Source organism: Ambystoma mexicanum, chromosome 7q (genome assembly GCF_040938575.1).
Source record: "Ambystoma mexicanum isolate Mex_15411 chromosome 7q, UKY_AmexF1_1, whole genome shotgun sequence".
Lineage (NCBI taxonomy): Eukaryota > Metazoa > Chordata > Amphibia > Caudata > Ambystomatidae > Ambystoma > Ambystoma mexicanum.
In genome coordinates this window covers 847,949,436-847,973,389 of record NC_090941.1, presented here as the reverse complement: position 1 = coordinate 847,973,389, position 23,954 = coordinate 847,949,436, and the positions used below count along the sequence as shown (strand labels likewise).

At 45.8% G+C, this 23,954-nt stretch overlaps 1 protein-coding gene across 1 annotated transcript in view; it reads left to right on the top strand.

Annotated features, from left to right (window-relative positions):
• Window positions 1–23,954, top strand: part of HEPHL1 (hephaestin like 1) — a 537,160-nt gene that overhangs the window by 406,379 nt on the left and 106,827 nt on the right. Inside the window, exons 13-14 of the mRNA XM_069639277.1 lie at window positions 6,912–7,051; window positions 22,985–23,125. Coding sequence (XP_069495378.1) covers window positions 6,912–7,051; window positions 22,985–23,125 — 281 coding nt within the window. The remainder of the gene's footprint in view (window positions 1–6,911; window positions 7,052–22,984; window positions 23,126–23,954) is intronic.

Genomic DNA, 23,954 nt, shown 5'->3' with positions numbered 1-23,954 from the left:
ATAATACTTTGAGAGTCATCTCCCTCATCTCAGTAATTGCAAAAACATTCAAGCAAGTCAAGAAGACTTCTGGAGTCATCTCACTCATCTCAATAATTGGGAAAACATTAAAGAAAGTCCAGAAGATTTCGGAAGTCTCCTCCCTCGTCTCAAGCTGGACCACCAGTAGAGCAATTCAAGACTACAACGGGAGACCTCTCCCTCATCCCAGTAGTAGTGAACTAACTTCAGTCAATCAAGAGGGCTATATAACTTGTACTCATCCCAGTAACAGGAAAGAGACAGTAGCGGAAACCCAATGGGGAAAGGAGCAATATCCTGACATAGTGAAACACAGAACATTGAAACAGAAGAATCATTGAACATTAAAGAGGTGCTGGAAGAGCCCCCTTAAGGAACTGCCTGGGTTAATTAAGACTATTACAGGGAACTATATGAAGAAAAAATTACTAAGGCTGAGTGATTATGTCCAGGAGATGGGAGTTATTTTCCTGGACCCCTTTTTATTTCATGAACCTTTTTTCTTTAGTGGTAGGGTCAGCATAAGTTTAGTTTTTCGACGGAGGACGGACTGGTTTGATTTGGACAAACATCACTGATGACAAGCTCCATAGTGGATACCTTTGCTGCTACTTTCTCTTCTCTTCTCTTCTCCTCCTACACCTGCAGCTGACTCACACTTTGACACAGCCCTCTCTAACCTTTGAAGCATCCATAGGCATGGAAACTGCTCTTATGAACACCCATGAAGAACTGCTTGCATCCCTGGATTCCAAATCCCCTGCTATTCTCATCCTTCTTGATCTCTCCTCTGCATTTTACACATTCAACCACTCCATCCTCATACAAAGGCTCCTTGACACCCTTGGTGTCTCGGAGCAGACACTGGACTGGCTGACCTCCATCCTAACGGAACGCTCCCCCTAGGTCAATCTGGCCCCCCGCTCTCAGACATTCCTTCTACACCTGTGGTGTCCAAGGATCTATTCTCTCATCGTGGATCTTTAACATCTACCTTATTCAGCTGGCATTCCTCATCTCCCCCAACTTCCAGTGTTGCTGATGAAACACAACTCTTCTTCAAACTTCCTGCTGCCCCTCTTGCACCTTCCGTCACTCCTGACTGCCTTTCTGCCATCCAGGTCTGGTGCGCTTCCAATGATCTCTGCCTCAATGCAAGCAAAAAGGAGATCCTTCTGATTGGGACCCCTGCACCCGACTTCTTCCCTTCACTCTTGCCTTCTTCCATGGGCTCTCCCTCAGCTCCCTCCTTTGAAGCCAGAAACCTCAGTCATCATCGACTCCTCTCTCTCCTTCCTCCCTCACACTCATTGTCAAGAAGTCCCACTTTCAGCCCTTCCTTCTCAAAGGAATTCTACATTTTCTCACCTTCCCCCAGAAGCTCAATGTTACCCAAGCTCTGGTTCTCTCTAGGCTTGACTATTGCAATAGCGACCCTTGCAGCTAATCCAGAATAGGGCAGCAAGATTTATCCTTGGCCTCAAGCCCAGGGACCGCATCTCTCCTGCCCTAAAAAGTCTTCACTGGCTCCTGGTTGCTTCATGGATTAAATTCAAATCCCTCTATATCATCCACGAGGCTGTCTGGGGCCAGGGACCACAATCTGCAAATCTCTCTTACTAAATATTCCCCCTCTAGACCTCTGTGTTCCTCTGACACCAACTCCTGGTGTCTAAAGCATTTTGCTAAACAGACGGCAGGAGGTTGGTTGCTTTCCTCAGCTGGCTCCCTTCTTTGGAACAGCCTCCCTCTTCGTCTTGAGCAGGACTTTCTTAAATTCCGGAAAATCCTCAAGACAGTCCACTTTACCTCCTCCTTTCTTACCTCTGTCCTCTGCTAATCTCAGTTGATTGTTTGGTGTTCAGGGCCCTTATGCATTCTCAGTCTATCCTCAGCACTTGCCTCAGCTCACCCTCCACCCTTGGAGGCCTGCACTTAGCTTACATTGCACTCCACCTGTTGCTCACCCATGAGCACCCCAGCACCTATCCCATTCCCTCTTCCTTCTGCACTTGCATGTTCTGAACACTCACAAGACATAATAGGTTTGTTCGCCCCCCCCACGCCCCCTCACCGCTGTACTTTATTTTTTTTATATCTTGTCTCCATCTCCATCTCTGTTGTCCTGTGGGTGATTTGAAACACTATTTACTTCCTGTATAAGCGCCTAACAAGCGAACAATAAATAAATAAATCCTTACATCTCCAAAACTCTGTACGTCCTTGCCCCTGTCATGGGAATCTGCCTCAAGCCTACCTCTGAGTGCATATCGTGGTATGACTTTGCTGAACTCTTTAAAATCTGCAAGAAGCTGGCCAATCCTACTTCTGTCTCCACCTCTCCTGTTCCCTCCCAGGCATTGGCTTCTCACTTCACCACTAAAACTCAGGACATCCTGTCCTCACTCTCCTCTTCCTCTCCATCTCCTGGCCCCCCTCTGGCTGCCTCTCCTTATCCTCCTCCTTCCTCCTCTTTCTCTCCAACAACACCTGACAATGTTTCTAGCCAAGTTCGATCTATGAAAGTGTTGTCCAAACAGATGCTTCCCTGCTCCTCCAGAACCATCAAGAACCACTTTGACACCCTCGCTCCATCCTTGGCCGATTTCTGCAATCACTCTTTTGACACTGGATCCTTCCCCTCTCTCCTCAAGCACTCCCTTGCGCACCCACTGCTTAAAAAGCCTTCTGCCGATCCTATCTGTCTGGCAAACTATCGCCCGATTTCTATCACTCCTTTCCTGGGAAAACTCTTGGAAAAGCTGGCCCTCTCCCAGCTTACTCTCCAATATGAATCTGTTGATTATCTCCCTGACCATCAGTCTGGCTTCAGAACAGCCAGAGGCACGCAAACTGCTCTCCTGAACACCCGTGAATATCTGCTCACTAATCTCGACTCTAGCCTTCCTTCTGTCCTCATCTTCCTTGACCTTTCCTCTGCCGTCTACACGTCAATCACGCCATCCTGATCAAATGAATCTGGGCATCATGGATCATGCCCTGGAGTGGTTGAGCTCCTTCTTCCTGGACCGACCCTCCCAGAACCAACTTGGGTCTTTTCTCTCCACCACCTCTCTCTCCACATGTGATGTTCCCCAGGGCGTTATCCTCTCAACCGGGCTTTTCAGTGTCTATTGGCCCCTTTGGCCTACCTGATCTCCACCTTCTGATCTATCTTTCATTGTTATGTGGATGACACTTGGTTCTCTTTCTGGCTCTCCTCAACCTCTTCTCTCACTCATTCCTGACTGTCTATACACGATTCAGGAATGGTGTGCCTCCAATGATCTCTGCCTAATGCCGGTAAGACTGAGATCCTTCTCATCGGGACCCCTGCTCCCACTTTCCATCTATCACTCTGGCCACCCTCCTTGAGACCCCTTGCTTCGACTCCACTCTCTCCTTCTCTCCTCACATCACAGACCTTGCCAAGAAGGCCCATTACCAGCTGCACCTCCTCAGAGGTATTCTTCCTTTTCTCACTTTTCCCAAGAAGATCACTGTCTCCAGAGCCTTGGGTCTCTCTGGGCTGAACTACTGCAAAAGCCTCTTTCTCAGTCTGCCTTCCTCGACTCTTCGCCCTCTGCAACTAATCCAAAACAGGACTGCGAGACTTGTCCTTGGCCTCAATCCTAGGGACCATATCTCTCCAGCCCTGAAATCTCTCCACTGGCTGCTGGTGGCTGCAAGTATCAGGTTTAAGCTCCTCTGCATCGTCCACAAGGCTTTCTGTAGCCGGGGCCCACACTACATCCAACTTTCTCTTCCAAAATACCTTCCTTCTCTAGCCCTTCGCTCCGCTACCTCCAACTCTGAGGTCAGACGCTTCGCCATGCAGAGAATGGGGGTTAGATATCTCTCCTATGCAGATGCCTCCCTCTAGAATGGCCTCCCGGCCCCCCTCAATCTTGAGCCAGACCACCTGAAGTTCTTGAAGCAGTGCTCAAGACCTTCCGTTTCTCCTCCGTGTTCTCTCTCCCTCTCTCTCCCTTCCTAACCTACCTGCCTCCTGCGCCAACTGGTTGCTTGGCTACCCTCAGAGTCTACTGGGTGCCAGGCTCCACCATGATCAGTCTCCCCTGAACTGCCTCCGGGACTACCGCACACTTAGGGGCTGTATCTGATACCCACAGTCCCCTGCCTTCTTGCACTTACCCAGAGCCACGCTGCCCTGGCTTCACTTACTCAGAGCAATGCTGCCCTGATTGCACCAGCCCCTCTCCATGGCACTTCCCCCCCCCCCTTCCCCTTGCACCTTACGTCATCGTAGTGGCATTATCTGAAGGACACAAGGCCTAGTAAGATCGTTTGTCTTGTCATCCCTCTGTCTTCCCTCCCTAGTCTTGTCATGCCTAGAAACACTTGTTTACAGGTGCGTTATAAATGACTTATCATATCATAGTTAGATTTCTGCTAGGCAGGGAACCCCCAACCCCTTTTGTTATAGAGACAGATGGGCCTTTTTTCTGTTGGTTTTATAAAGTCTTGGTTAGAAATGCCACCCATTTGTCCGCCTCCTTCTGACCTACCACACAGACCAGGGCTATACTTCACCTAGGTTGCTCGGGTGTGGCAGACTTCCACCGTGCCTTTTCATCTTGCAGGCCGCCTGACATACACGGCCCAGGAGGACGTCTGCTCTGGGTCTGCCCCGACTGGCCCCAGAGCAGGCCATCAAGGGGAACAGCCGGATGGCCCTGTTAAGGCTGCCCTAAACACAGGCGGTACGGGGCAGGTCTTCTCTATTTGAGTCGGGCAGCCTCGCACGCGCTGCTCAGGCCCTTCACTGTGAATAGGCCCATCCGGTCTGGCCCCCGGGTGGACTGTCAGCTGCTATGGCTCCGTGGATGCCTCCGCTGCTCGGTTACATGGCCTGGTTGCCCCGCACGTGCAGCATGGAGTGTACAATGTCTTTAGGCCGTGGGGGGCCACTTAAGGCTGCAGCCCTCTCAGGGAGCTCTCGTTTCTCTCCCTGTTCTTTGTTCTCTCTTTCTCTTTCTCTCTTTCTCTTTCTCTTTCTCTTTTTCTCTTTCTCTTTCTTACTCTTTCTCTTTCTTTCTCTTTCTTTCTCTCTTTCTCTCTCGTTCTCTCTTTCTCTCTCTTTCTCTTTCTCTCTCTTTCTCTTTCTCTCTCTCTTTATCTCTTTCTCTCTTTCTATCTCTTTATCTCTTTCTTTCTCTATCTCTTTCTCTCTCTCTCTCTCTCTTTCTCTCTCTCTCTCTTTCTCTCTCTCTTTTCTCTCTTTCTCTTTCTCTTTTCTCTCTTTCTCTCTTTCTTTCTCTCTCTCTCTCTCTCTCTCTCTTTCTCTCTTTATCTCTCTCTTTCTCTCTCTTTCTCTTTTCTCTCTTTCTCTCTTTCTCTCTCTCTCTTTCTCTCTTTCTCTCTCTTTCTCTCTCTTTTTCTCTTTCTCTCTTTCTTTCTCTCTCTCTCTCTCTCTTTCTCTCTCTTTCTCTCTTTCTCTCTCTCTTTCTCTCTCTCTTTCTCTCTTCACTTTTCTCTTTCTCTTTCTCTCTCTTTCTCTCTCGTTCTCTCTTTCTCTCTCTCTCTTTCTCTCTTTCTCTTTTCTCTCTTTCTCTTTTCTCTCTTTCTCTTTTCTCTCTTTCTCTTTTCTCTCTTTTCTCTCTTTCTCTCTTTCTCTTTCTTTCTCTTTTTCTCTTTTTCTCTTTTTCTCTCTTTCTCTTTCTTTCTCTTTTCTCTCTTTTTCTCTTTCTTTCTCTTTCCTCTCTTTTCTCTCTTTTTCTCTCTCTTTCTCTCTCGTTCTCTTTATCTCTCTCTTTCTCTCTTTATCTCTTTCTTTCTCTCTTTATCTCGTTCTCTCTATCTCTTTATCTCGTTCTCTCTTTCTCTCTCCTCTCTTTCTCTTTCTTCTTTCTCTCTTTCTCTCTCTTTCTCTCTCTTTCTCTCTCTTTCTCGTCTTCTTTCTAATGGTCTCTTTCTTCTAGAATTCTTCCCTGTCCAATCCTTTCTTGGGGCAGGTGAGTTCATTTTCTTTTCTTTATTCCAGATTTCTATCTAGCCTCATGGTGGGCTGGTTGGATTAGTCCAATGCACACAAACACACACACTACCTAAAATAAAGTACTTTATTCAACCCTGGTTTCTGTTTCTATTTTCCTAGGTTTCCCTTGGAGAACAACCTTGCAGCACATTCTGGCCAGACCATTTTAGGGCCATTGGCTACAAATATTTAAAAAACTATTACAATTAGCAATAGGTTCAAAAAGGTTCCCATAGGATGCATTTGCAAATAAGCTAAACACAACACTGATGAAAGTACAGGCTATAACAGCCAGCATTATTTAGTTATTAACACTGCTTTCAATTCAAACGTGTTTACTCCTCATGTTAAATCCAGGCCTATTAAAAGTTATTACACAAGTTAGGTTACTTTTTTCATATAACAGGCAATTTAAGCACAGTATGCTTCTGACTGATTAATTATATTTTGTACATTTATAAAGTCAGAGATTGGATCGAGACGGTAAGGGTTGTCTAATACAATGCTTGTGCTAAAACAAGAAGATTCCATCATCGTTGGGTTAGGAGGCACTAAAGATTTAGCTATTGCAATATAAGACAATTTATAAGCACCGAGAAATACTCTGGAGCGTGTGTTCTCATTATTGACTTGTGCCAAGAAAGGATATGACCCAGGCAATGGTAACGCTTGTGTCAAAGGTTGCACTAATATACATTGCCGACAGATTCAGCAATTGTGGTGTCACACCAAATCATATGTTCAAATGATTCTCTGGACCTGCATGTTGAGACCAGTAAAAGCATGATACAATTACTTGGTGAAGAACTAATGTGCAAATGTATGAGAAATGACAATGTCCTTGTTTAGTATAAATCTTTTTATTTCTTGCTATTTCTTGCTACTTGTTTAGTTATGGACACGTGTTTGTGAATGGCGATGAAGAGCATATTGGGTCGAGATATAAGAAGGTCATTTATAGAGAATATACAAATGGAGAATTCACCACCAGCAAAAAAAGAACTCGCGACGAAGAGCACTTAGGAATCTTAGGTAAATTATCGAAGGTATATTGTCTGACAATCTATGAAGTCAACCCTTTCAAAACTTCTAGCTGTGGGTGGAATGCATAGGGCACAGACCGAAAACACTTGCACCTCAATAAAAAAAAAAGGAGGCAGTGAAACCAGGCTTTTGTAAATCCCCACCTCCTGATGTAGCATTTTCAATATTAATAGTGATTGTTATTCCAATCTCCCACGCACGTTCTCTTGGAATTATGTTAAAAGAATTTTTTTAAAGTAGTGTGCGCTCTACAAGTCCAGGTGAGATATAACATTGGGAAGGAGACTCGGGGCAGGGTCTAAAGAAATGGTGTGGTTTTTGGCAAATCAAAGTTGAACTGAAAAGGCCAAGGCAAACAAAATATACAGGTTCTCAGAGTTTGGAGTTGATGAGTACCATGTTTACTCACCCTGCATGAACTTCTTGCATTTGATTTTTCAATGAGGATTTGCCAGTGTGCTGGGTTAGATCAGAGCAAGGTTTTTGAGATAAGAACATGTCAGACAAAATGGTCCCTGCACTATTTAAGACATGTCTTTGGGATCTCTATATCGTATTACCGGTGCTATTTTTAGAAGTGCCATCTGGAAACCCACAACAAAAAATGGACATTATCAAGGCGGTATAGTCTGACAAGCAAATGTGTGTAGGTGAGTGGTGTTCTTATCGAGTGATTCACACTATAAACCGTATTAATACGTGTGGTGCTGTTTCTTTGGAGAATGGTGTGTCTGTGGAGGATGTGTGCTTTAGATTGTGATGTGCGTGTTTATGGTAATATGATGCAAATTGTTGAGGTTGTGATGTTTGTTTGGGATGAGTGATGTCTATGTGTGACTTTGTAAGGTGATGTGATGTGGAAAGTTATTTTTAGCTCTAGAGGATGATGGTAGTTGTGAATGGGGGTGATATTATATGTGGCTGTAGGGGCATAGGTGATATGGTGTAGCTGTGGGTTTGATGTTATTTGAGGTGTTGTCTAGCAGTTGATTTGCCACTGTGAGGCTGATGTGTGGCTGTGGATATGTGACTGTGGGCTGTTAAGGGTGATGTGAGGTCTGACAGCGGTAGGTGATTTGATTTGTTACTGTGTAGTATAATGTGATGTTTAGCTTCTTTGTCAAAGTCGAATGGTTGACCAACAGATTGGTGGTTGGGGTGCTTTGTGGGGGGAAGGGAATTCCACATGCTCAGCGATGTGAGGTGGTAAATGGGGGACAGCCAGAGTGCCCAAAGGCCTTCGTGGTGAGGTACTCTTAAGCTCAGTCATCCAAGAGGAAAGACCGTAATGGTATCCAAGAATGGGAAAGGGAGGTTACCCTCGGAATGATGGGTGTACCTATTTGGGAGTTGTGTGCCTCTAAAGCCAATTGCCTTAAAGAACATGCAGACAGATGAAGCCATGCAAGAGCCCACACTGGGCCGGGTGGCCACCATCTTGAAGCCTTATGACTCCAGGGTGGCACAGGACACTTTAATGCCTTTGCCTATGGGAAGATATATAAATAAGGTAGATAATGCACAAAACAGCCATATACGCCTGAGGGAACACACCCACAGACATGGGGAGCAGATGGAACCGACGCGTAAATACCAATCCTGAGAAACAAAACTAGCAGGGAAACGGATACACCATTCATGGCCTGGCTTGACTAGTGATATCAATCGGTCACAATATGAAAAGGGGAGAAGAAAGACCCTTAGTGTGGGATTTGGAGTGGGAGATAGGATGACAGTCATAGAGGTGAGGAAACAGCAGAGAGCGCAAAAAGAAGAGTGGAAGTATTGATGGAGGAGTGTAAAGAGCTCTGGCTAGAGTGAGGAGAAGAAAAGAATGGACCAGTGGCATCTCCACTGGAGGATGAAAAGGACCGGATTACATGCTAGCTGGAACTGCGTGAGGTTAATGGCTCAGAGGCAGGTAGTCCGAATTCCTTCAAGACATTGAGAGAAGTGATGGGATTGAGACAGCCTGAGTGTTAGAAAATGGAGGAAGAGCCAGGCCACTAGTTCATCCAAGAAGATTGGATAGAAGGACTATTTAGTCCCATGTTGGTGGCAAATGAACATCTACCCGAACCAATATCTACTTGCTTTGTACTGAGTACACTACTGGAAAGAGAGTATAAGCACTTGCTTAGAACTGCTATGAGAAGTTGTCTTATCTTATGAGGGTCATAGTCACCATCTGTTGCCAGACTTCCTCACATTTTCCCTGGATTTTCCAAGACAACATTACTACCCAACACCAGGAAAAAACCAAGACTCCAACTACAAAGGAAACATCACCAAAGTCACACCAAATAATTGCAAATCTGTAAATAAGTGTACATGGGCCCTATTCTCCATATGAGTCCAGCTGGATATTGTTCTGGGCTGGAAATCATTTGCTCTGTTTTCTTCATAGTTTAGGAATAGAAGCTGACCCTCCACCAGTCCTAAAGAGTGGGGCTAAGACTTTGCAGGGACTCGGACCTCTGGTCCTTTAGATTCACAAACCGAGCACAGGCCTGTTACCCCAGACTCCTTGCACCATATTTCTTAGCTAAATTGCCTTCTGGGTTACCCTTACCTTGTATGCCATCGTCAAAACCCCTCCTTGAGAAACTGGATGGGACTCTGTCCAGTTGCAAAAACCTTGATCCCCAGGTTGGACACCGAGTGTCCACAGGGGTTGTTGGTGATTGGCCACACTCCCTGTGGAACTATCCACCTCTGGGAGAGTCCAAAGGTGGGACGGGCTCTGTTGATGTTGTATGAGTAGTGGATCTTTTCCCCAGTGCCATTTAGATTTCTCTGAACCCCTTCCCAGGTAGGGCAGTTCTTATTTTGCCCCTTGTGGCTTCATTGCTCCATTTCTTGATCTATGAAATAAACTTTGTTGGATCTGAAAGGGCCTCACGTTTTGTGTTCTGATCCTTCCAGCTCATGACACTGCAGATGATAAGGTGTGGCTACAAAGAGCGGTGTATGGTTGTGGGGTGGTGATGTTATGTGTGGCCGATTTAGACAATGTGATATGTGAATATAGAGGAGTTGTTTGCTGTGATCGCAGGGCACACCCTCCACCCAAAATAAATTCTTGATAGTGGGTGTGATAAAAGGCCATCTGTGAGTTTTTGGGAATGTGTTTAGGAACGAAGTAAAGGTGGATATTTGGCAGGATAGTGTGCTTTGACAAACAAAGCAACTTTTTACTTACGCTAAAAAAGTGGTGTCTTTATTTAAACCTTGGTGGGCTCTCAGGCCAATGGGGGTGTGCAACTAGATTAATAACATTCATATAATGTGCATGTAAGCTTCTGCTGTGCTCAGTCCAAAGACAAACCACCAGTTATAAGGCAAAATGCCAACCTTCCAGAAACAAAGTTGCTTGCAGTCTGAACGTTGCTCATTACCAACTGTCTAACAGCTTGCACTACACCTTTCTTAATTGGCATTAGGAAGATATATTGTTACTACACAAACGCCCATGGACACCTCTGACTTTTTCGGTACCAAAAAGTGCTGGTGAGAGAAAATGTGTTATTTATCATAAAGTCTTCTAGGCCTAAACCACGCCTGGGAGCAGTGGGGTTAAGTTGCAAATACGAAATCATGTTTAAACTTAATTGGTATTTCCAGTATTCTGATATATGTGGTGCCTATGCACAAGCACCATACACATTGCATTTCTGTTGCTCTTAAATGTAAAGAAATGTATTTTTGTGATATCGACAAAAAAGATGTCATAATGGCTTTTACTTAAATAAGTCTACTAAATTTGTCGTACTCTTGTTTGGTGCTGAGACCGAGTGCAGCGGCTGAGAAACCACACCCCATTTAGGAATAATATTATTCTACAGCCACCTTTTCTCAGAACTATAACCACCCAGTTTAGTCCCATCCCAGGAAGACCTTTTGTCACATCAAGTGACACATGCACACCACACCTAGGTGTAATGGGGAATTCTATTGATTGAGCTGCACCATCAACAAACAATTGAACCTGCACGACGGAGGTTGCCAAGACAAGGGATAAGTGAATACAAGCATGTTCCCTTTGTTCTTGCAGCGCAATGACCATGGTAGAGCTCAGGCTCAATGGTAGTAATATTAAATTCCACCATTTTGGGTCTCCGCACATGTGGAGCATCTGCAACCCAGCAACTATGCCACAAGCGAAGTGTTCTGGGACGGTTGTAAAATCAGTAGGACTCCCCCCTTCTCCCGATATCACTCTTGCACCCTAGAGACCCACCAATCCCAATCCCCTTCTAGGATTTGTGTATACCTGGTGTATGCAAGGCCCACTCTGGGAATTAACCTGTTGGAGATGGAAACACCCAAAGCCTTTTGCCAAAGGAGTTGACGGGAGAAAGGAAGAAAGACCTTTCTCGTAATGGTCATGGGGAACAGAAGGGACACTCTCTTGAATAACTAATGTTCTTGCATGCTGGGGGTGAAAAGCCATCCAGGAAAAGGAAGTAGCTACAAGGGAGACAGTGGGCCTGGAGAGCCTCTGAGATTCAGCCTGAAGGTCAAAGGCTAATGAGCGCTCTAGTTTTTTAGGATCCTTGGAGAGGAACCATGGCATCAAACCAAGAAGTTTCACATTTGGTTGCTGCTGTTGAACAACAAACCCTAGCAACATTCAAAACGAGTATTGGCAATGCCAATAGTTCTGGCTTTTTAGTGGTTTATTTTATTATACATTTAGCACGGAGGGAAGGAATGGGCAGCTCAGGGAAGAAGAAATGAAAGCATGAGAGGGAATAAAGGCAGTGTCAGGGGTGAGGGAAGCACATTGGGGGGAGTAATAAAAAATAAATGGCAACATGAGGGAGCATTAAAAAATTCAATTGATGAAAGCTTAGCCAGCAACCGGACACAGCAGCATTGAAGGAAAGAGTGACTGGGCCAATGGGGGGAAGGAGTGACAGTGCAAGGGGGTTGGAGGGTGGAGCAACAGTGTAAGGGGGATGGAGTGACACCACAAGGGACAAGGAGCAACAGAGCAAGGGGGAAGGAGCGACCACACAAGGGGCAAGAGGTGACAAAGCAATGGGGAAAGAGCAACAGTAAGGGGACAGAGTGACAACAAGGTGGGAAGGAGTGACAACAAAAAGGGTAAGGAGCAAGGGGTGAAAAAGAGACAGCAAGGGGGTGTAGTGACAGCCAGGAGGGGAAGGAGTGACAGAGCAAGGTTGAAGAGCGACAGCACAACGGGAGGGAGGGACAGTGCACGGGGGAAGGAGCGCCAGTGCACGGGGGAAGGAGCGACCGTGCAAAAGGGGCAGAGTGACAGCGCAAGGGGTGAGGAGGGACAGTGTGAAGGGAGGAGGTGAGAAGGACGAGGGGGAAGAGGAAGCAACGGAGCAAGTGGGGAGTACATCTGTTGGTTGTATGTATAATTGCAGCCTGGTCATAGTTGACCTATATTGTAGTTTTTCTCTGAATAGGGTTCATTTTAGGCCTGGTGCAGGTGACCTCAAAAGAAATTTGACGTTTTTTCTTAGTCTTAGATGAACACAGTCAGATATCCCTTTCCCCACATTTTATGCAATTGCACAAGGCAGTAGGACAAAGGGCAATTCTACCGATTTCAAAGTGCATCCCAAATTCAAAAACGGGACGTGCTTTGAAATGCCCATAAATCATGTTTCATCAGGAGCTGGGGAATGCACAATGCAAATCCAGGTCATTCATGACCTGGTGATGCTGTTTTTAATTTCTATCCCTCCAACAGAGATAGAAATGCTTGAACGGCATACACAACACAATTGGAGCACAAATGTTTTCCCAACAATTAACATGTAAGGCAGATGTGAAAACCCTGGGATCTGAGCATTACATTGCATTACAAGCATTAATCTTTTTGCAGAGGTGCTGTACCCCTGTATGGAATTGAATTTTCGAGAGGTGCAGTACCACTGACAATCTACATAGGTCCTCTCAGATTTCCTATGAGGACATTTGTATGTTGTCAGTCGTACTACACCTCTCGAAAAATAATGCTTGTATTGTAACAGTATCCAAAAGGGGAAACCTATCTGTAGCCCAAAGAGGCCAGGAAAGAAGCCCACATATACCCTTTCTCCTCTGGCTCCTCACTAAAAAAAGATAACTAACCATTTCAAAGTGCATCCCAAAATCAGAAACGGAATGTGTTTTGAAATGCGCATAAATCATGTTTTGCTCGGGATTAGGGGAATGCACAATGCATATCCAGGTCATTCATGACCCCGAGTTATTTTTTGGAAGGGGTAGTACCACTGACAACTTAGAGATGCTCTCCGATTTCCCATGAGGACCTCTGTTTGTTGTCAGTGGTAATGCATCGCTCCAAAAAATAATGCTTGCATGACAAGCATTCATTTTTGGAGAGGTGCAGCACCACTGATGGCATACATAGGTCCTCGTATGAAATATCCGATTTCTTAGGCAGACCTCTGTATAGTATTATTTTTAGGAGAGGTGCAGTACCACTGACAATATACAGAAGTCCTCTCGGATTTTTTGTGAGGGCCTGTGTATGTTGTCATTGGTACTGCACCGATACAAAAATATTTGTATTGTAACAATGCCAAGAAAGGGGAACCTCCCTGTAGCCGTAGAGCAGGAAAAGTAGCCCAAATATAGCCCAACACCCTCTGACTCCGAAAAGAAAGATCACTACATGGCTCCAGCTTTGAATTTGTCACACACACATGTAACGTGTTCCATTACTGCTGAAGGGAGAAAATAAGTTAAATAATCCATCATTGGATTACATTGGTGTAAGGAAACACGAAATAACATTTATTGTGTTGGCAGATTATGACACAGCATTTCCAGTTGTCATGCAACCCACAAAGTCAGGTTTCGGGCCCCCTTTTACTCTATCTCTCTTGTCTGTAGCAATGGTGTTGGCGATATTTTGCGCTTGCCACCAAAATGTACCAAAACCAAAAAGCTCTCAAACCCATCGACTCTGCATGCAACAATTGACACCTGAGCAAATGAATTGGACTTCTCTCAGTCAAATTGCTGATCGACCCAATCTACTTTACGGACACCACCGCTGTAACAGAGCACCACCCAGCATACCTGATTCAATTGAATCAACCTGTTCTAACCTCAGCAGTGCATTTGAAAGGGACGGGCTGGGCTAGTGGAGGAGGAGAAAAACAATAGTCATTCAGAGCCCTTTAGTTTCTGAACGATAACCAGTCTGCTCAGGCAGATTAAGTGCATATAATATAGTTAACAGTGAAGATAACAACAAATAGGTCTGACGACGATTGTGCCGTTTTTTCCAAGAGCATTGAGATGCCACCATACAGGAGGGGGGACAGGGAGGATAGGATAGATCTTCAAGGCATGGTATGTTCAGATTGTGCAAGTGCACAAGACTGTACAGGAGTGAGGAGAGGGAGGAGGAGAAGTGCAGGGGGAGGGTGGAGAACAAAGTGCCCCAGTTGGTCTGAACTGGGTAAGTGCTGAGAGATGCCATTCTCAATGGGTAATTGACCGAGTGCAGTAGTAATGAAGCATGTGTAGGCCCCGAGGGAAGTGCTGGAGGACTGTCGAGGGTGCCGGGACCTGTGAGATAATGAGGTAGTCCAGATGGCCAGTCGGCATATTGTGTGGAAAAGGAGGAAGAGGGGGATAGAGCAGAGAGAGATGTTTAGCAGGGCAGGGGGAGAGAGAAGGAAGAGGAGAAGAGGAATGTCTTAAGGAGTTTCCAGAATTTAAGGAGATCCGGCTCAAGATGGAGGGCGGCAGGGAGGCTATTCCAGAGGGAGGCCCTGTTGAGGAGGATGATCTCCCTCCAAATCTCTGCTTAGAGAACCGGCTCACTCACAGAAGGTTGCAGATAGATGAGCGAGGGATTGGGAGGGACAGTAGTTAGGAAGGCATCAGTGAAGATAGGTTGGTCCCAGGCCCCAGAAGGCCTTGTGAACCGTGCAGAGGGTCTTGAACTTGATCTGTGCAGCCACGGGGAGCCAGTGGAGGGATTTCAGTGCCGGAGAGATGTGGTCCCTGGGCTTGAGGCCAAGGATAAGTCTTGCGGTTCTGTTCTGGATGAGTTGTATAGGGCGCAGAGCAGAGGCAGGGAGGTTGAGAAAGAGACTGTTGCAGTAGTCAAGCCGTGAGAGAACCAGGGCTCTGGAGACAGCGAGCCTCTGGGGGAAGGTGACAAAAGGAAGAGTACCTCTGAGGAGGTGCAGCTGATGGTTGGACTTTTGATGAGCTGTCCGAAATGTGACTGCTGAAGGAGAGAGTGGAATCGAAGATGACCCCCAGGTTTTTTGCCTCGCATGTGGGTGCGGGCGCAGGGCCAAAGGAGGCCGGCCAGAGTGAGAGTGGGAAAGTGGGAGCAGGAGTCCCAATGTGAACAATCACAGTTTTACTGGCGCTTAGGCAGAGGTCGTTTGTAGCACACCATGACTGAATTGCGGACAGACAGTCCGGTATGAGCGAGGTAGAGGAGGTGGCTGAGGATAGCCTGAAGGAGAGTTGTGTGAAACTGGCAATCTCACCTGCCAGGGCAGCCATGTAGACATTGAAGAACCAGAGAGACAGATTAGAGCCCTGGGAGACACTTCAGGTTGAAAGAGTGATAGTGGAAAGAAAGGGCCGAAGTTCCACCTGGGATGGGTGGTTAGAGAGGAAGGAGGTTAGCCACACCAGGGCCTGACCAGCGATTCCCAGGGTGTCATTGAGACATGCTATCAGGATGTTGGGGTTTACTGTTTCAAAGGCAGAGGAGCGGTCAAGAAGAATAAGGACAGAGGGAGTGTTAGTGTCAAGATTGGAGAGAAGGTCTTCATGGGTGTTCAGAAGAGCAGTTTCCGTGCCTCTAGATGCTCTAAAGCCAGACTGATGGTCGTGGAGGCAACCAGCAGTTTGTGTGGAGGGTGAGCTGAGAGATAGCCAGCTTCTCCAGGAGTTTGCCCAGGAAAGAGGTGATAGAGATGGGGCGGTAGTTTTATGGAATGGAGTCTGCAGAGGGTTTCTTAAGCATAGGGCGCACAAGGGAGTGGTTAAGTAAAGTTGGGAAAACTCCAGTGGCAAAAGAGAGATTGCAGAGTTCAGCCAGGGCTGGAGCGAGAGAGACTCAATGTTGTCCTTAATGGTTTTGGAGAGACAGGAGTCCACTTGTTTGGATGAGGCCTTCATAGACCTAACTTGTCTGGCGACCTCCTCAGATGTGATGGGAGTGAGAGGAAAAGTGGTGGAGGGGCCGAAGGATGCTCCAGTGGTGTTGGTGTAGGATTTGGTGAGGCAGTGAGAGAGGAAAGGATGTCATGAGTTTTTGCGGTGAAGTGAGAAGCCGGGGCGGAGCAAAGGTCCTGGGTGGGTGTGATAGAAGAGGAGGCTGCTGCAGGATTGGCCAATTCCTTAAAGACTTTGAAGAGTTCGGCCGTGTTATTTGATGCCACTGATATGCTGGTTTGAATAAAGACTCTTTTCTTGGTGCGGATGCAGAGTCGATATTGCCTTTGAAGGAGGCGGCAGGCCAGTTGATTCTAAAATCATAATACAGTTCCCAAACCACCTATTAAGACTGGACTGATTTTTATGCAGTTAAATCCCTCGGGCAGTGCCGTAAAGTGTTCTCCTGAGCATTAACAATTTTAGTAAACAAGGGAAGACTTTGCCAAATAGCAGAAGCTTCTAATCATACACAGCCTAGTTTGTATCTAGTTGCATAGTTGGGAACCTCCTGCAGGAATCGACGTACCTTTTTCCAAAGAGCACATTCCAAGCACCCCACTCTAATTTTGTTAAGGCGATTCTAGTTTCGGAACCATATAACAAAATGGAGACTTCTTCAGCTTTCGGGAAGTTCAGCACTGGCAGCAGTTAAAATTGCCCAAACGTTCTATTTATAATCATGGCTTGTGAAACTAGAGGCATCACTTTACTTTTTAATGCTTTGAACGCATTATCATTCATACCCATATAAAACCAAAAACCCAATTGGGTAAAAGAAGGAACTGTTTCTAATTGTTAGAATTTAAAGAACCACTTGAACCTGGAATATGTTTTTTTCCTTCCGGACTTCAGAATAAAAATCTCTGTCTTTGTGATGTTTACAGACAGCTCATTCTCATTTGCATATTCCTCTAATTCTTTCAACTGGCGCTGCAGTCCCACAGGTGTGTAATCCAAGAGGGCTAATTTGTCTGCACACAGTAACCAGTTGACAGGGGTTTGCCCTAATTTTGGGGGGAAGGTAGGGATTTTCGTTAGTTCCGCTCCCATATCTGAGATATACAGATTGAAAAGCAAGTGGGCCAAAACACACCCTTGTTTCTATTTCAGATGACAGCAGACTTTGCTTATTTAGTGTTATTCTCACCAGGGTGTCTGAATAGAGGGCCATAATTATATTTAGCAGATCTAAAGGGCACCCTCCTTTTATTTAGACCTACTGCACTGTGGTTTGGACATTTCCTTCTGCTGACCAACCTCTGTGGAGAGCAGCGCCTGCCCTCTGCAAATGCTAGTGGAACCAAAGAAGGTACATTATCTATGTACGCAGGGCTAAGTGGTGGTACAATTTGGACATGTACCACAACTCACCAGAGACAATACGTAGAGATACATAGATTAAGGACAATGAACAGTTGGCATTTTTAAGTGCAGGTAGCGGTAGCCAGCTGTGGTCAGGATATGACCATGATGAGTGAAGTGCTAGAGTGGAGGAGGAAGAAGTGGTGAGGGACAGAGGCAGGTTAGAGGCGAGGGGAAAATATTAGCTAGCAGGCAGATGAGAGGTTGGTAAAGAGGGTAACTCAGAGTCGAGGAGGGTGGCTTTTAGTTTGGTTTTGAACAAATCTGTGTGGACTGTTTCTCGGATGTCCGTGTGAAGAGAATTCCATAATAATAATAATAGTTTAGCATTTATATAGCGCTACAAACCCTCTGTTATCTGAGCGCTGCTTATTATTACCCACAGTGTGTGGTGCTTATTTATCGTCCTCGGAAGGATGAAAGGCTGAGATTGGCCCTGCTGGGATTCGAACCTGTGTGAGCAGGCTCTGCAGAGATGTCAAAGCGAGCGCTCTACCCGCTGTGCCATCGAACTGGCTAGTGGAGCAAGAAGAGAGGAGCAGCAAAAGCAAGAGGAACCATGGGGAGGGCGAGGAGCCACAAGGGAAGTTGAGGAGGCGGTTTGGGAGATTACGAGAAGGCTTGTAGAGTTGGATAGAGAAGGGTGGATAGATTTGTGAACCAGGAGAAGAAATTTAAATCAGGCCCTCTTTTGCATTCTCATCTATCCAGCCTGGTGACAGTACAAGAAGTAGATATGACGTGAGGGAGTTCAAAGAGAGTCCTGGTAGCAAGATAATGATCTTGCAGAGAGGACAGAAAGCATAGTTGGGGAGACCAAAGAGGATGCTGGCACAGTAGTCAAGATTAGAGAAGACAAAAATGGTTGAGAAATGCTTGGCAGTGTTGAAAGGAAGATGGCGCCGGATTTTCCTATATTTATGAGGTTGAGGCAAGCTGCTCTTTCAGTTTTGGGGAGGAAAGTAGAGAAGGTGTGAGAAGGGTCATAGATGACGCTGAGGTTTCTAGCTGAAGAAGAGTAGCGGAGAGTGTCGGGTGGGAACTCGATAGGCAGAGGAAGAGATATGAGAGAGCTTTTTGGCAGGGAAGAAGAGCACCTCTGTTTTGGTAGAGTTTAACATCCGAGAGTGTGAAGCCATCAAATATTTAATGCCAGACAAACAGTTGGAAAGCTTGATAGAGAGATCAGAGGAGAGTTCAGGAAAAGGGAAGAAGACTTGGGTGTTGGCCACAAAGAGTTGGTACGAGAACCCAAAGGCGTAGATTTGTGCCCCAAGAGCAGAAGTATAGTGTGTAAAGCGGAGCAGCCCCAAGACAGCCTTGTGGAACACCAACAGATAGAGGAGTGAGTTGAGAGGTGTTGTTGCTCCAGGAGACAGAACATTTGTGAGGTGTAAAGTAGGATTCAATGCAGGCAAGGGCTTCATTATGAATCCCAAGAAGAAAGAGAATATTAAGGAAATGAGTGCCTGTGTCAAAGGCAGCATACAGGTCAAGGAGAATTAGGTTAGAGGATAGGTTGTAGTTCTCAGGAGAGGCAGTGAAGTTGGAGACATTCATAAGAACAGTTTGGATGGATTGAGAGTGTAGGGGGTCTGAAAAGTTGTGGATGTCTAAGAAATTGGTATGATTGGTATGATAGTTGAACACAACACTTTGAGCGCTTTAGAGTAGTGTGGAAGGGGAGACACAGGGTGAAAGTTAGCTGGAAGGTTTGGGTCAGCTGCTTGCATTTTTAGGAGAGGGATGACCATGGCTGTTTTGAAAACAGAGGGAAAGCAAGCAGAGTGGAATGTCGGGTTGAAGAGTTCAGCAAGGAGAGGCCACTAAAGGAGCAATAGGCTTTACTAGCTGAGGAGCAAGAAGGTCTGATGAGGCACATGTTGGGTTAGCCTTCATAAGTATAGATAGCATTTTGTCAGTATTAGTGTGACTAAAGTGGGAAGGCAAAGGATGATGGTAGAGTAGGCAGAGTGTAAAATGTAGTTGGAGGGCGGGTTTTTCAAGGGCAGGAGAGTCTCTGATTTTGGAAATGTTTGCAGCAAAGTCTTCACTTAGGTCATTAGCTGTGAGAGTGGGGTTGATAGTGCTAGATTTAGGAGGAGAGAGGAGTAAGTTTAATGTGCCCTGTAGCCGGCAAGAATGGTTGGAGTGAGAGTCAATGATGGTTAGGTAGAATTCCCTTTTCACTCTATTCAGAGATGACTTGAGAGAGTTCAGGGCAGAGAGGTAGAGTTGCAGGTCCTCATGCGAGTGGATACACCTCCATTTCCGCAGCAGCGGACACATGTCTGTGCGGAGAGAGCATATGAGTGGGGCGACCCATGGCTGAGGATGCTGAACTTTAGGGGTGAAAGTAAGCAGTGGGAAGTGAGAGTAGAATGAGTCATATACTAGGGATTGGAAGCTGGAGAAGGCAGCGTTGGTTGAAAAGGCATCGAGTGGGAAGGAGGAGAGTGAGCAGAGAGAAAGGGAGGGAAATGTTCATTTGTTTTAGTCAATACCTCATTCTTTGACCATCACTCCTTTCACATGCTTTTTGTTGGTTACTTATGTGTCTGTTACCACTTTTTATGAGAAATTAGCAGAATAGGCACAGGCAATGGATTATCCACTGGCAGAGCTATCCTCCTTGTTTCCAGCCCATCTTCCTTGTTGTCCGGTGTATGCAGGACTGGGTAAGATCGGTGGGTACAAGGAATATAGCTAGGTTCCGGATGGGTTGTGCATTGCCATCTACAAAGCATGCATGCAGTTTCCCTCTCAAAGCAATTGTCTAGATTTAAGTTGTACAAAGCATGTGCACATCAGCAGGGCTGTGGGTTTTAATATTTCTGAATTTTGATGGCCGATTTTGTGTGGCTTTCAAAAGCGGACATATCACACTTCTGGGGGAGGGTGGAAGTTCACTCGCCCCCTCTCCGGTGCTAGCAGGATTTCTTAGAAAGCCTGGGGTTTCACCCCCTGAGGTTCCCTTGCTGCCTCCATTTCCTGCCCAAATCATTGCCCCTCAAACACCCACCACGATGACATGGACACACGCAAACACTCACACTTACCCGCTGCTCCCCCTCTCTTCAACTTTCTCTGCCACAAACATTCCTCCTTCTCCCCTAGACACACACACACATGCAACACATCATTTACCTGGGACACCTGCGGCTTCCTTCTTCCTGCCTGGTTGCTCGTCAGCCCCTGCGCGCACACGTGTGTGTCAAAGAGCATGGCAGTACGATTTAGAAAGGCTGCTTGGAGCGGTCTCAGAGCAGTCTTTCTAAATTAATCTTTTTGTTTTATTTATTTATAAGAAATACATTTTCAACTAGAACAAGTTATTCACTGACACAGCACGCTGAGAGGGAAATGTCAAGTTCAGATAAAGGGGAGAGTCCAACTCACCTGCATTATGTTAATCAGTGCAAGGTCCATTTTTCCTGTACACCTTGGTAGCGTTTACCACTGATGAGCCTGTAGATGAACTGATAATTACACTCGACAAAGGGATGAATGATGCTCGCTGAGTCTATCAACTTTTTACACATCATTTTTCACTTCATTGGGGTCGCCAGCCTTGCAGAATTTTAGAAGAGGAGAGACCGAGAGCGCCATCCCGGTCACAGGGTACGGATGGCTGTGTAGGTGCAAAGTCCCCAATGCACCTGTATTATCAGAGAATTATATATACATAGGTTAAATATACAAATCACATACACACACTCTGATGCACTGAAACTAGATTACAGAAACAAATCATCAATGAAGAGGTGCATCGGGTTTAGCAAGTCATGTAGTAGGCCTTTATGAAAAGGTGTCATCTAAAAATGCTCTTCTCTTTTTTGAAGTTCAACATCACTTTCTTGGATGTGAAATGTTGAGTGTAACTTTTTTTTATTGTTTGAATGATAAAAGCTAAACAAGAAAGGAAAATGGCAGAAACACAAACAATGTTCCTACTGTTAGCCAATGGTTACAGTCACCAGTGCCCGACCTTCCCCGTTGCTCCCAGAGTCCCACCCATACTACTATAGTCCTGGTATGGACTCCCGCCTCCCTCCTGCTGGGACCTGCATTGGTCGATTCCTTCCCTCCATCGAGCCACCACTGGTATCTCGTCCGATCCCCATTTTGAGGTTAGGTCCCTCCTGGCCAAGGCCAAAACCTTGCTGATCAGTTTCTAAGTTACACTAGTGCTCTCTGCTCCTTCCAATATGTGTAGTATGACTACTCTGGTGCACCTTGGGATTTCGCTTCCCTCCAGTCTGGACATGATCTGCAGAATCTTGTCCCAATAGACCCTCACCTTGGGACAGGACCAAATCATATGAAAGAAGGGCCCCTCCTCACCCTTGCACTTAAGGCAGGGTGCGCTGTCCGTCCTCCTCATTTTGTTTAATCAAGTCCTAGAATAGTAACCTTGATGCAAGTTCTTGAGCTGAACCAGATGGAGCCTAGTAGACATATTTCCAACTCGCCCACATCCTGCAGCCTCCTGGCTCGCTCCCTCTCTAATGGCTGAGATATAAAGTTGTTAATAGCCTGATATAGTGTTATGCCTTTCCTCTCATTTCGGCCAGCAAGTTAATAGATTTCCACAGGGGTATGGTCCGTAATACTGATGTCAGCCTCCAATTTGCTGTGTCAAGCATGCCGCAAGCGCAAATACCTGTACTGGTGCCTGGCCTCAATCCCATGTACCTCGCACAGGTCTGGAAAAGGTGTTACCTGGCCCACTTTAATGATGTCCCCCACCTTCTCGATTCCCTTGTTAGTTGGTGTGCATTCCCAGCCTGCACACCTTGGGTATTGGTCTATTGCTACAGCGTGGCATGAGGCCCGTAATCACCCCTTTACAACCCATGGCATTTGTGACTACTGCACGGGCTTCTATGACTCTTCTCATTGCAGGTGGTAGGGCTTGACTGTTCGACCCTCCATATAGTGCCTGTAAAGGAGTTCTAGAGCCCATGACCTCGATCTCCAACCTGGTGTGAGCCAGCCCAGCTGCCCTATGCACCCACTTGTTGGCCGCGAACTGATATATCCTTCCCCTTAAATAAAAATAAACCTCTTCCTCATGTGCTTCCTGCTTGTCTGCAGTCAATTTACTGCAACAGACAATTGGCCTTTCAGACTATGGTTTGCCTATTCTAGAAATCTAAATTACCAAACTATAATTTTCCGTCTTCCGCATGTTTGTCATGATATATGGGCCCACCACTTGAAAATGTTACATTCTAGGTTTAATGCATGTGTACATCAAACCTATGTAAACGGCTGTCCTAGCACTGTGAAGCAAATCCTGTGTTAACTGGTGGAACTGATCACTGCATATCTCAAGCAATATTTTTCAACCACTGCCATTCTGTTTTATTTTAGGGCCAATAATTAGAGCGGAGGTTGGCGAGTCAATTCTTATTGTTTTAAAAAACAAGGCTAAGCAACCATATTCAATCCACGCACATGGTGTAGAAGAAGTAGATGCGGGGAAACGAAGCAACGTTCCAATCACTCAGCCAGGTAGGTTTTGAACCATCCCAATACCGGTGACTACTTAAGAAACCGAAGTAAGGCCCACCTTCGCTTGAGAAAATGTATAAAGGTAGCTGTGCAGCCAAAAGGACAGGCTTTAGACCCTTAATTCCCTTTCGAATGGATGTTGCCGCCCATAGTAATCAAAAACTGTCTTACTTTGTGATGCAGATAACTGTGGGAATAAACAATGGCACCTTATTTTTCAACAACACCCTGATCAATTCTTAAATTAAAAGTTCTGCCTACGAAGGATTTGAACCAGATTTCAGTCCAACAACATTTTTGTCAATGTCATTGACAGTACCAGTAAGTTATGATTTTGGTTGTATACACTTGTCAGATGTAACCTGCTTCCAATGAAGAAACAATTTGCCTATATCCTGAATACCGACAACCTGCAGTCACCATGACCAGTGTTCACTGGAATATGAAGGGTGTGCAGGTCTAGGGACTGTTTTTTTTAATAAACGTTATTTATTAAGGCTCAAATCTCATACAGGTACGATCACATAAAATATAATCTGGCTGGATAATGCGATTTAAAGGTACATCCCTTAGGCGAAACACAATATCCCCACAAAGATATATCACCACATATTACAATTCATCCTGTCATGACCCTATACACAGCCACTCCAGTTGCCTGTCTCCCATCCCAGCGTGTCTAGGGACTGTTTAACCATTTCAGTGCCCATAGAAGGCTAAAAGGTTGTTGAAGCGAAAAACGAATGAGTGAGGGCAGTGTCGCTGTACTGTGTTTTAAAGTGCTGTCATGGTGTCATGGTACTGCTCACAGAGGAGGATGCTTGAACGT